Source organism: Mugil cephalus, chromosome 1 (genome assembly GCF_022458985.1).
Source record: "Mugil cephalus isolate CIBA_MC_2020 chromosome 1, CIBA_Mcephalus_1.1, whole genome shotgun sequence".
Lineage (NCBI taxonomy): Eukaryota > Metazoa > Chordata > Actinopteri > Mugiliformes > Mugilidae > Mugil > Mugil cephalus.
In genome coordinates this window covers 14,099,616-14,112,069 of record NC_061770.1, presented here as the reverse complement: position 1 = coordinate 14,112,069, position 12,454 = coordinate 14,099,616, and the positions used below count along the sequence as shown (strand labels likewise).

The 12,454-nt window shown below is 38.5% G+C and overlaps 1 protein-coding gene across 2 annotated transcripts; it reads right to left on the bottom strand.

The window, feature by feature from the left end:
* Positions 1-418: 418 nt before the first annotated feature.
* Positions 419-10,868, bottom strand: LOC125010620 (NACHT, LRR and PYD domains-containing protein 12-like). Of its 2 annotated transcripts, XM_047589394.1 has the most exons (11): positions 10,759-10,868; positions 9,472-9,609; positions 7,980-8,212; positions 5,295-7,089; positions 4,272-4,448; positions 3,594-3,770; positions 3,084-3,257; positions 2,588-2,761; positions 1,520-1,693; positions 1,111-1,284; positions 419-849 (listed from the first exon to the last, which is right to left on the bottom strand). In XM_047589394.1, the coding sequence occupies exons 2-11, from the start codon at positions 9,603-9,605 to the stop codon at positions 840-842; spliced, it is 3,222 nt and encodes a 1,073-aa protein (XP_047445350.1). In that variant the 5' UTR covers positions 9,606-9,609; positions 10,759-10,868; the 3' UTR covers positions 419-839. The 2 variants fall into 2 exon arrangements, with proteins under 2 accessions (XP_047445350.1, XP_047445345.1); XM_047589389.1 differs by lacking the exon at positions 10,759-10,868 and having other exon boundaries at positions 9,472-9,943.
* Between the last annotated feature and the right edge of the window lie 1,586 nt (positions 10,869-12,454).

The window sequence follows — 12,454 nt, the reverse complement described above, 5'->3', positions numbered from 1 at the left end:
ATTATAGTCCTATAATTTACCTTAATCCAGTGTGAAAATCAAGAATCATTTAGTTTAAGGCATTACTGCACACCCTTTTTATTTGTCTGTGGAACCCTAATGCAAGTACTCCCACTTCAAAATAAAATTCAAATGTTTAATTTTGTCCTATAGAAAAGCTTTTTGTCGCTTTTTTGTTCAGAACGTGACACAAAAGTCTTTAAAGTGTGTGCTTAATGTCAGAGGGACAATGTAAGTAACAATCTTTCAGAAACTACAACAATTTATTATATATATATATATATATAAAAATCTTTATTCAAGTTTAAAAAACATACTTTACACTAACTTTACAATATGTATCTTACTATCTCCAAAGCTTGGTTACAATATGTTTTACTAATCTGTAAAAAACTAAAGGCTAACAGGTTTTCCTTCCTTTCAGGGGATAATTAAACAACAGTACTCTGGCTGCCAGAGGCTCTTCACTGAAAGGGAACCTCTCATCTGTCAAAGCAATCCACCACCAGAACAAGTATGTTTGTTATTCTGTCTGTACACACACAACATGTCAACACTTTTTTTTTTAAATAAAAGCTCAGTATGAAACAGTTAATTAAATTGACTATTTACAGACATTTGAAAAACAAAAACAAAAAAACATCACTGTTGTCATTAATTGTGTATTTGAAACACGGAATTGTTACTAATTCAAAAACAGACTGAAGAAACAGGAAGTGTTTCCTGGCGCATTCATGGTGGATCACTAACTGTGGTTAAAATACAACCGTAGGACTGCAGCCATGTGGCGTTTGTGGTCGGTGATGGGACTAATTCTAGTCGTTTGATGTCCTCCAGGTTTACTCCATTCTGCAGAGAGGAGCAAAGATTATGCTCAGGTGATACCAAACACATGATCACATCATCTTTTTGTCCGACTGAGGACAGCATTGGCACAACCCCCCACCTCCCTGTAGCTGCTTTATCCGACAGCACAATCCATCTTCCTGTCATTACCAGCATCTAGGCCTTTAAGGATTTGTCCTATCTTTTTTTTTTTTGGCTTATGTTCATCAGAGATATTAGAGCACTGTTCTGGTCTGTGTTTGCTGAGGTGTGACTGCAACTAACCTGAGAGTCTCCAGTCTACAGTGTGGACTCTTTTGGAGTTCGGACAGCAGCTTGACGCCTGGTTCCTGCGGGTTGTTTTTCCTCAGGTCCAGCTCTTTCAGACAGGCTGGGTTGGATTTGAGAGCTGATGCCAGAAAAGTGAAACCTTCATCTGTGACACAGCAGCTCATCAGCCTGCACAGATGAACGATTTTATATGCGGATACACAATTTATCACATCTAAATATAAGCCAAGGAGTGGGGAGTATACAATTTGATGCACTAATGACTCTCAAAAAAGATTTCTAACTGCAAAATCCACAACAAAATGTAAATATGTAAATAGGCAATGAAAAATAAAAGTGTCACTACCTGAAGTATATAGGTTTTAAATTTGGATTTGAAGAGGCCCAGTGGGGAGCTCCTTACCTCAAAGTGTCTAATCTACTGCCTGGAGCCTCTAAACCATCACACAACAGCTTCACTCCTGAATCCTGTAGATCATTTTCACTTAGGTCAAGTTCTCTCAGGCTGGACGGATTTGACCTTAAAGCTGAAGCCAGAGCTGCACAGCAACTCTCTGACAGCCAGCAGGACCTCAGCCTAAACAGAAAACAAGATCACATAGAGAATAATTAATGTCTGGGTGCTACTACTATACCAAATAATATTCAAACCATCAACTCTGAGAAGACAACAAAGCTCACCTAGCACTGTTGTGGTTGTGATGTTTATATACATTTTGTTAATAATACTCTTAATCCTGATTAAAATATAATGACAGTACTTGAGTATAAAGTTACTTATAGCATAAACTCACTGCTATTGTACGCAACTGCAACACCACAGTTGGACTTGATTTTTCCAATTCCAGCAACACAATATTTAAAACATACAAACTCTTTTTACTCCGTCTTATGAGTATGAGTCAAAACATTTATCTTATTTTGATGTTGGTCACTTGTTTCTGGCTAAAGAAAGAAATACACATCATCTGTTTTTTGTGATTAAAGAGGATGTTAGGTTGAATCATGATCCTTGGTCCTTCACCAACTTTCCATTTGGCTTCTCACTGAATTTAACATCCCAAGCAATTGCTCATGGTTACATGATGGAATTTATTGTTTGCAGCACTGTCATCCCACATGTTTATTTACATGCAAACCGGCCTGCCATCTCAGCTTAATGAGAATCTATGAAGGTCGATGTTTCCTTTAAATTACATGCAGATATATACAGATCTGTGGCAATAGAAAATTCTAAATTTCCTGTATTTCCAAGTCAGTTACAGACTATATAAGAAAAATAGTAGGCTAAACAGTTTTGACTTTTTTTCTTTTCTTTTTTTTATCATATCCTGTGGATGAAGGATGGCTTGAGAGTGAAATCGGTAATGCCTTTATTTATTTCATGTTAGTCATTGAGTCACAATACTGCTATAGGAAATTCTTGTTGGTGTAGCATGTTGCTGTAAAACTGTAAAACATGCTGACTGACCTCAGAGCTTCCAGTCTACAATGAGGACTCTCCAGTCCTTCACACAGCAGCTTCACTCCTGCGTCCTGCAGATCATTACAACTCAGTTCAAGTTCTCTCAGGCTGGACGAGTCGGACTTGAGGGCCGAGGCCAAAGAAGTACAGCAGCTCTCCGTCAGCCCACATCTGTCCAGTCTGTAATTACACAAATAAAACAGATACACTGCAGTAAACACAAGTGTTTGCTCAGACAGGATCCACGGAAAGTGGCATGAACTGAAATCTGAAATACACTGGGATTTTTGAAAACTGCGACTCATGACTTCAACTTTACCTCCTAAAGCTAAGCTAAGCTAAATTCTTTACTTTTCCACTCCACACACACTCAAGCACTATAGACAGTCACTCTCACAAACTGTCACCAGTGCTGATGTACAGTCAAGACCCAAAAGTCACCACCTGCCTAGAACAGATATTTGTCTCATTAAATATATATGACCTACAGGAGGGACCTTACCTCAGTGTCTTCACTTTACATTGTGACCTCATCAGTGCAGCAGACAGCACATTTATCCCCGCATCCTTCACTTTGTTCTTACTCAGGTCTAAGTCTCTTATGGGGGACGGGTTGGACTTCATAGCTGAGTCCAGATGAGCACAGCTGCTCTCTGACAGCCTGCAGCAACTTAATCTGGATAAAGTGCAAAGATTGTAGCTGTTAAAGGCAACATTTCTGTGTAGAGTTTCATCAAATTGAATTATGTTTTTTTTTTTTTTTTTTTTTTTTTCTTAAATACAGAAAGAAAACATGTTCAGGCTCATGAATGTACATATAAAGTTAAGAACAAATATTTAATATTGTTGTGAAAATGCCACTGTGCTAAAAGCAGTGGCATTTCAAGACAAACATTATCAGTGTGGTGCCATCATACAAAGAAACTAAAAAAGGGGACGTGGGGACGGGAGCATTGAGGCTGCATATGAGATTCAGACACTAAAATATTAATCATACAAAATGCTGCCTCACCTCAGCGTCTCCAGTCTACAGTGTGGACTCTCTAGCCCATCACACAGAAGCTTCACCCCTGAATCCTTGATGTAGTTGTTGTTACTCAGGTCCAGTTCTCTCAGATGAGAGGAGACGGATTTCAGAGCCGATGCCAGAGAATCGCAACAGCTTTCCGACAAACTGCAGTTCTTCAGTCTAAAAAATAAAAAAATTAAAATAAAAACAGAACTAAAACTCTCTTTCTGCATCTTAGCAAATTTATTTATGTGGATACACATCACATCACACATCTATTAATTTAAATCAAGTACTATGTTTTAAAGTCTACACAGAAGCAGCACATGCTAAACAGGAGTTAATAGAAATTGAGTAGCACTGACTAGACATGAAACATTGTACAAGACCTGGAACTTTAATTTTCTGAAAAGTGTTTTGAACATGTATGATTAAGAAGAAGAAAAAGAAGATTCAAATTCAGAAGTCAAAGATTGAGATTAATCAGAATGGGGAGAAAGAGAAGAAGAGAAAGAAGAAACAAGAGGACAGAGATGAATACGAAGAGGCAGAATACGACAGGAGAAAACAAGAATGGGAAGACAAAGAATAATCACAAGAGGAACAAAAGGGAATACCCAGAACTGGAGGGTATCAGTGATCAGAGGAAGAAATAACAGTATAGCCGAAAAGTGGCCTCACCTCAGTATCTCTAGTTTACAGTTTGGACTTGCTAGTCCCACAGATAGCAGCTTCACCCCTGAATCCAGCACATAGTCATTTTCACTCAGGTCCAGGTTTCGCAAATGGGAGGGACTGGATGTCAGAGCAGAGGCCAGAACTTCACAATGCCACTCAGAAAGTCCACAACCAGCGAGACTGAAAAATACACAACAGGAGTATGTGACCAAACGATGTAAGCTTGTGTTTTCACTTGTATCTCATAGTGTTTATTTACGATGGAAGGTAATTAAAACAAATCCTGAAAATTAACTCATGAAAACCACAACATTGATTTTGAATATTGGTTCAATGGAATCATCTAACAAAAAAAACAAAAAACTAATGAAACTGGCCTGGACAAAAGTTATGGTACAACTACAGAATCCCATTAAACATCAGACAAAACCCATTTTGGACCTCTACACGACGTGCAAACAAGGTCCGCTTTTTGGACGTCTAATCATGACCGTATTTGGACATTTATATGCAGTTGAACATTTGAACGTCGGGCTATTTCACTTTTTTGGACATCCAAGACAGGTGCATTGACATGATGTATTATTAGTAGTAGTAGTAATAGTAGTATGAACATGATTATTTGTGGTTAAACATTATTTTTTAATAAAAGTAATATTTTTGTTTGTTTTCATTTTCCTGTTTTTCCCTCCCGCTTAATTGCAACAAAATATAAAGTTAAGGGTACCATCATTTTTGTCCAGGCCAGTTACATTTGTTTTTTGTTTTTGTTTTTTTTTGCTTTTTAAATTATCCTATTGAGCCTTAATTTAAAGAAACAGTGTTGTATTATTACTTTTGTCACTTTCTAGTTATTTCAGTGTCCATTGTGGGTTTTTTTCTTTAATGGAGAGATACCAACAAGTTTGTCCATGTGTGTATATTGTGTATGCCAACATTTCCATGATGAATGTATGGTATATTGCATGACTAACTAAACGTCTTTCCTGCAGCTGAAAGTGCAACAGTCATTTAGTTTTGACTAACCGGGCTTCTCTGCAGTTTCTGACAGCTGGGAGCAATCTCCGTCTTCCATCAACTGACGCATTGTACTTCTTCAGGTCCAGCACGTCCAGAACCTCCTCTGACATCTGCAGCATGTAGGCGAGAGCAGAGCAATGAGTCTTGGTGAGTTTCTTCTGTGATCTGTTGTCTGACTGCAAGTATTCTTGGATCTCCTGGTGCACAGATTGGTCATTCATCTCCATCAAACAGTGGAAGATGTTGATGCTTCTGTCAGGAGAGATGTCATAAGCATTTGTCTTCTTCAGGTCATTTATTGCTCTCTGAATGCTTTCTGGATTGCTTGCAGGCCATCCCAGCAGATTTCCTAAGAGGTGATGGTTGGACTCCAGTAGAAGTCCATGAAGGAAGCGAACAAAGAGGTCCAGGTGGCCATTGTCACTTTTCAGTGATTTATCCACAACTCTACTGAGGAAGCTCTCTAGGCTTGTGTCACTGCTTTGAGCATCCCATTCATCTCCCAGAAATGTTGCCAGTACTTTTGTGTTGTTGTTGAGGTAACAATGGATCATATAGACAGCAGCGAGAAACTCTTGAATACTTAAATGCACAAAACAATAAACAGTTTTCTCAAACAGGACATGCTCTCTTTTGAAGATCTCTGTGCACAGTCCTGATAGGACTAAGGCCTCTTTGACATCAAGACCACATCTCTCCAAGTCTTCTTGGTAGAACATGATGTTCCCTTTTTCCAGATGTTCAAAAGCAAGTTTTCCCAGTTTGAGAAGGAAGTCCTTGTCCGTTTCCATCACCTCCTGTTGGATCATCCCATGCTTCTTTCCATACTTCTCTGTCTTCCTCTTGTACTGCACCATCAGAAAGTGTGAGTACATCTCCGTCAGAGTTTTGGGAAGTTCCTTTTTGTCTGCACTTAATATTTGCTCCAGGACTGTAGCAGTGATCCAACAGAAAACTGGGATGTGGCACATAATGTGGAGGCTCCTGGAAGCCTTGACGTGTGAGAGGATTCTGTCTGACTTATGATTGAGTCTCCTCCTAAAGTACTCCTCTTTCTGACATTCAGTGAAGCCTCGTACCTCGGTTAATCTATCAACATATGCAGGCGGGATTTGATTGGCGGCTGCAGGTCTGGTAGTAATCCAAATGAGGGCAGAAGGAAGTAAGTTCCCCTTGACGAGGTTTATCAGCAGCATGTTGACTGATGACGTCTGTGTCACGTCGGACAGAACATCAATATTCTGGAAATCGAGCAAATGTCTGCTTTCGTCCAGTCCATCAAAGATTAGTAAAACCTTACACAGAGCTAGACCTTCAGCCGTGACCATGTGTAGTGTTGGATCAAAATCACGAAGCAGCCTGAGAAGACTGTACGGCTTCTCTTTGATCAAGTTCAGCTCACGGAATGAAAGCAGGATGACAAGGTCAATGTCTTGATTCTCCAAACCCTCTGCCCAGTCCAGGGTGAACTTCTGCACAGAGAAGGTTTTCCCAATGCCCGCAATGCCATTTGTCAGAACTACTCGGATGGATCTCTTTTGACCATGCAGGACTTTAAATATATCATGGCACTTTATTGGAGTCTCAAGCTGGATTTCCCTTTTGGATATTGCATCAAGATGCCATACCTCATGTTGGATATTAACTCCTTCACACTGTCCCTCAGTGATGTAAAGCTCTGTGTAGATCTTCTTTAGGCAGGCTCGAGGCTCCTCTTCCGCTGTTCCTTCAATCGCAAATTCACATCTTTTTCTGAGGCTGATTTTATGTTTGTCTAAAGTGTCCTGCAGGCTGCCAGTCACTGTAAGACAAGAACAAGAAATAGTACATTAATGGTTAAAAACAAATATTTTCTCTTAAAACACACAGCATTAATAGTTGTTTAAACTGCACTGAGCGTGGATGTACGTATCACCCACCTAGACCAGACCAGACACCCCCACTCTATAGCAACAACACACCTTGATGACACCAGCGATCTCCAGCAGGACGCTGTGGCCTGCCATACCACAAAAACTAATTTGGAATAACTCAGAAAACATGAAATAAATCCAAGCTGTTGACTGGGCTTACAAAGTCCCCATAAATGGATCAAGTATCTCTGGGATGCTCTGGAACAAACCTGATCCAGAGAGGCTCCTCCCCTCAAACCACAAGACTTCCCTACAAACGTCCTGGTGCCAGACACTAAAAATACAGTAAGTGGACAGTTACTCACTCACACTTCTCCAGTCTGAAGAGGTCATTCAAGGGCAGTGTTGTGCAAGCTCACACTAAACGAGAACTAGTTCAAAGTTTGAGTTTACACAGATTAAAGTGAAGTAGTTCAAGTTCATAGTCCACAGTTCTTTAAAATTTTGAACTAAGTTCATAGATTGAATGAAAAGTTTGCGTTCAACTCGATGTGTTACTTCAAATGCAACACTGACGTGGTGGCTGACATCTGGACTTGTTTCCTTAGACTCAGCGAGCACAATTTGCAGAAAAATGTGGCATTTTTTCTGACTGAGAGAAACTCACATCTACACTCACAGTTGGAGAAATTATGTCCATATGTCCACACAGAGACTGATTAGTACTTTAAAATCTTAATGCTAACATGAAATGAATATGTAAAAATACATTCTGTAGTTTATGAATTGCCAAAAACATTTTAAAAGTGCCAATATGTTGCTTCTGAGAAAAACTTACTCTGTTCAATGCTTCTTTGATCAGGAGTCTGCAGCTCTGGATTTTTTCTGCATCTTTTGCCACGCTGGCTACATGAAAAGTCTCCTGCTGATTTACAAAGTTCCTCGCGGGAGGCACATGGTACACAGTAGCTGTGTCCACAGGTGGTAGATGCTGCGTCCCTCAGGATGTCTTGGCACCCAGCACTGCACGGTGACGGATCCGTGATATCACAATAAGTCCTTTTCTTATTTCTGTGGAGACAAGGTACTTTCTTTTTAATAAAAGGCTTTTTCTTTAAAATTAGTTGCTGAAATGTTCAAAAAATACAGATCTTTAAAACTGGAAATTCAGACAGAATATGTACCAAAATGGTGACTCTGGTATTAAATGATATTAACAATCATACACAGATAAATAAATCCAATGTTAGACCATTTTATTTAGATAAAAAGTGCAGTGGGGCAGTAAAATGTAACAGCTATTGCCATCAGTTGTGCCTCTGGAGAAGAAGATAAATGTCACTTTATTTTTTAATATACATGTGCTTGCGCACCTCAGTGGAATTAAGTGGATCATCAGTTGAGCTGCTATGCACTTCATGGACTACCGTATAACTCGACTCTGTGTTGCATTCCAGGGTATTTAAATAAATAAACTGATCAGACTCAAATTGTCAAGTGACCCCCAAGTACACAACTCAGGCAGTCAGGTGTTGACAAACATCCTTTGACTTTTCACCATAGGGAAAGCACAGGGGCCTTTTCCTACACTGGCGATCAATGATAATAGCGGTTGTGTATTTGTTACCGTAAACTCAGGACGTATTGGAGGTTCCAGTACGACAATGTTTCTGGTGAAGGTTAATCCCCTACCAAGGAGAACAGCAATACCAATACCGAAATGGTGACACACGTGTTTCATGATTCACAAATGACTGTTACTTCCGATACAAGTGTGCAACAATTGATGAATGATAGACTTAGACTTTAATAGTCTTCATTCATCCACAAGGGAAATTGCTTTGTCACTGTAGCTTAGTTGCATATCAAAACAAAAACCCTCTTGAGAACCACAAATAAAAAGAAAGATAAAATAAGATTAAAATAAATATAATTTAAAAATGCAGTACAATAAAATAGTATGAGAAAAAAATAAACAATATTAGCATATGAACAGATGTACAAGAAATAGAGATGGAAATGAATATATTATATATACAGGAATGATAATACGGTGCAATAGAGTGGATTAACATGAATTACATGGAGTTGTCTGTTGCAGAAAGGTTAGTTGTTGTACAGAGAGCAGAGTATGAATGTGGGAGTGGAGCTGAATCAGTCTGTTGTTACTCACACCTCTCTGAAGTAGAAAGTAATCCCACATTCACACAGGGGATTTTACCTTTATCACCCTTCATTGTGAGTTTTTTTTTTTTTTTTTTTTTTTAATTGTGATTGGGAGGTTAAGCAGAGAGAATAATATCACACAGACCTATATAATAAAGTCTTACTTCTTGTTGAGTGGTTCAGGCTCATCACAGAATGTAAAAGGATTCTCTTTAGACTGGTCACTTCTCAAAGACAGGCAGGTTGATCCCGTCGACTCCTCTCTGTCTTCCTCATCCTTCCACTGGACACTCATCATTGATCTAAACAGGCAGTAGCACAAGCTCACATCAGACATCATTAAGAATCAATGGTTATCTGCAAAGTTTTGGACTAGCTCGCTTTTATCCTTTTTAATTCTGTTGGCATTGCTCTTAATGACACTTGTAATAATTGTATCTGACAACATCATGGAAAACTAGTTGTTGTTAGCTTGGGTAATGTTGAGGAATCCTTAAAGTCCAAATAAGTGGTGTCTCTCAGTGTTACAGTAACAAACAAATAGTGATTCAACTGCCATCACCTGACAATGTCTTTCCAGAGAAAGAGACGACTTGGTTGATTGCTGAGTTGACAAAAACAGACTGTACTGCAGTTAGTGTGGCTTTATATGAATAAAGACCACATTTATGCAACATCAGGATAAGTGGTGGAAGACCACGTTAAGGACATTAATATGAGATCAAGCAGGGGATATCCAGAATTACAGCTTTCAGAAGCTGCAGTAAGTCAAAGAAGGAAGTTAGACCCGACTTTGGAGGAACCATGATTTACCTTTTAAGCTCAGACATAGTATCTTTGACTGAGCATGAAAATTATGAATTCCGATTTTATGGTGATTTTAATCGAACATTCTGTGACTAATAAAGTCTACCTTATTAGGTAAATTGGGGGTATTAAAATAGACCTGAAAAACCACAACTTGTTCTGACTTGTGAGAGATGATGCAAAGAGTGGCGTGGCAGGAAAGAGGTCCGACTTTATTTCATAAGGATAGTTTCTATCTTTTGTTTAAACCCTGCATGTATATGTTTAGGTTACAGATTTAATTACAAACAATGAAAAAAGACTTCCTTGATAGTTACTGTAAAATGTAGCACTGTCTTAATCAGTATAGCTTTAACAAGAATGCAATCAGCAGCCAACTATTAATTATCATCAAACACTCGAGATTGCTTTATCGGATAGTGATAAATTATATTATAACATATGTTGTGAGATATATATATATATATATATATATATATATATATATATATATATATATATATATATATATATAACCTTACGGAGTCGGCCATTACAGGCTGGAGTCAGACTATGAGAATAAACGTTAATCGGCCTCACAACCTTTTTCAAACGCTCCCCCTAATCACATGGTAGAATAATCGGTAATATATTCCATTACCTACCTCTCATTGGTCAAGAACTTGGGCTCCCTACACCTCCATGAATCGGTCCTGAATCCCAGACAGCCAACTTCAGTTGCTCCACTTCATAAGAACGGAAATTTGAAGTGAAAACAAAACGATGGTGAAATCCCAGTTAAGCTGTGGAATTTCTGCTTTTCTTGACGTCTGACGCAAAAAGCCATTTCCGTCATCGCCGTAGGCTATAAGTGCACTCTTATTACAGTTTGTACGGCAGCTGTTTAGTTGTCCTGGTTAATTTCATTTGAAAGTATTCCCCCGTGTGTATTACTTGTACAATGTTATACGTTAATGAAAAAAAATAAAAATCCAATAAATAATCTTTTAGCACGTAGGAGCTTTTTTTTCTTTTTCTCTCGTTGTTTACCGTAAAGATCATAAAATGGGCTCGTTCTAATTTAAGGGGCGGGTACTAGTGCTGGAACTGATGGTTTCGGTTTCAGGTGCAGTCTTCGATGTAATTTGATATTATTATTGATTATTGAAGACTTTACTATTTTAGATGACAAAAAACATATACCGTATTTTCCGGACTATAGAGTACACCTCAATATAAGCCGCACCCACAGAGTTTTTTTTTTTTTTTTTTTTTTGTATGGAAATGTACATATATAAGCCGCTGATATCTACTGAACTGATAAGTTCAACTGAACATAACTGAACTGGTCAGTTTCCGAACGGTGCCTGTAACATAAAAGTAAAAGTTCTGATCAAACAAAACAGAAAAGTTATTGATTGGTTTATTCATCCTCCTCCTGCGCACTGAAACCACTGAAGTCATCTTCTTCGGAGTGTCGGAGTTGAACAGCCTCAGAAGAGCCTCGTCACATATCTTTTCAGTGTCTATGTCAGTGTTGCTCTCCGTGTCGCTGTCATCCCGGAGTAAAGCTGGCTGAAAACGGTGCTTTTCGCTTGCGGCCAGTTTCTGGGAAGGATTTATCTCAAAAAAAAAATAAATAAATAAGAAAAGAAAAAAAATCCACAGAAAAGCCGCATCTTTGCATAAGCCATATGGTTCAAAGCGTGGGGGGAAAAGTAGCGGAAAATAATAGTTTAGTAAAATGGCTGATATTATCCAGCAGCTTGTGTCACTGCAATTACACAAAATGTTAAATTCACAGAAGTTTACCCGGAGCACGTCTCACCGTGCGGAAGATGCATTACGTTAGTGTTGGTATGGTTGCCATTTGTGCGTAATAATAGCCTAACAGCATTTCACTGTAGTTGGTAAAATATGTTAACATTTAGTGACATAAAATGTCTAATATGACCTTCTGAAGTGTAGTGGAGTAAGAGAGGTCTACGTCAAAGTAGCATTTTAGTAAATGCACATTTTACACTGCGAGTGAAATGTCCCATTTTGGGATTAATAAAGCATCTATCTATCTATCTATCTATCTATCTATCTATCTATCTATCTATCTATCTATCTATCTATCTATCTATCTATCTATCTATCTAATTCACGATCCACCATTGAGTGAATAAACTGGATAAGGGGATGCTCAGTTTGGACGTCTGCATTTGTAATAACACGTGTTGAACACTAGAGGGAGCCATAAATACACATAAACACGTGTCAATATTTGAAACTCTTCTCAAGATAAGCGATAATCGTTGAATTTGTCCATTGAATGGAAATAACTTGTAGGACATTTATCTGTAGTAGACGTTCCTG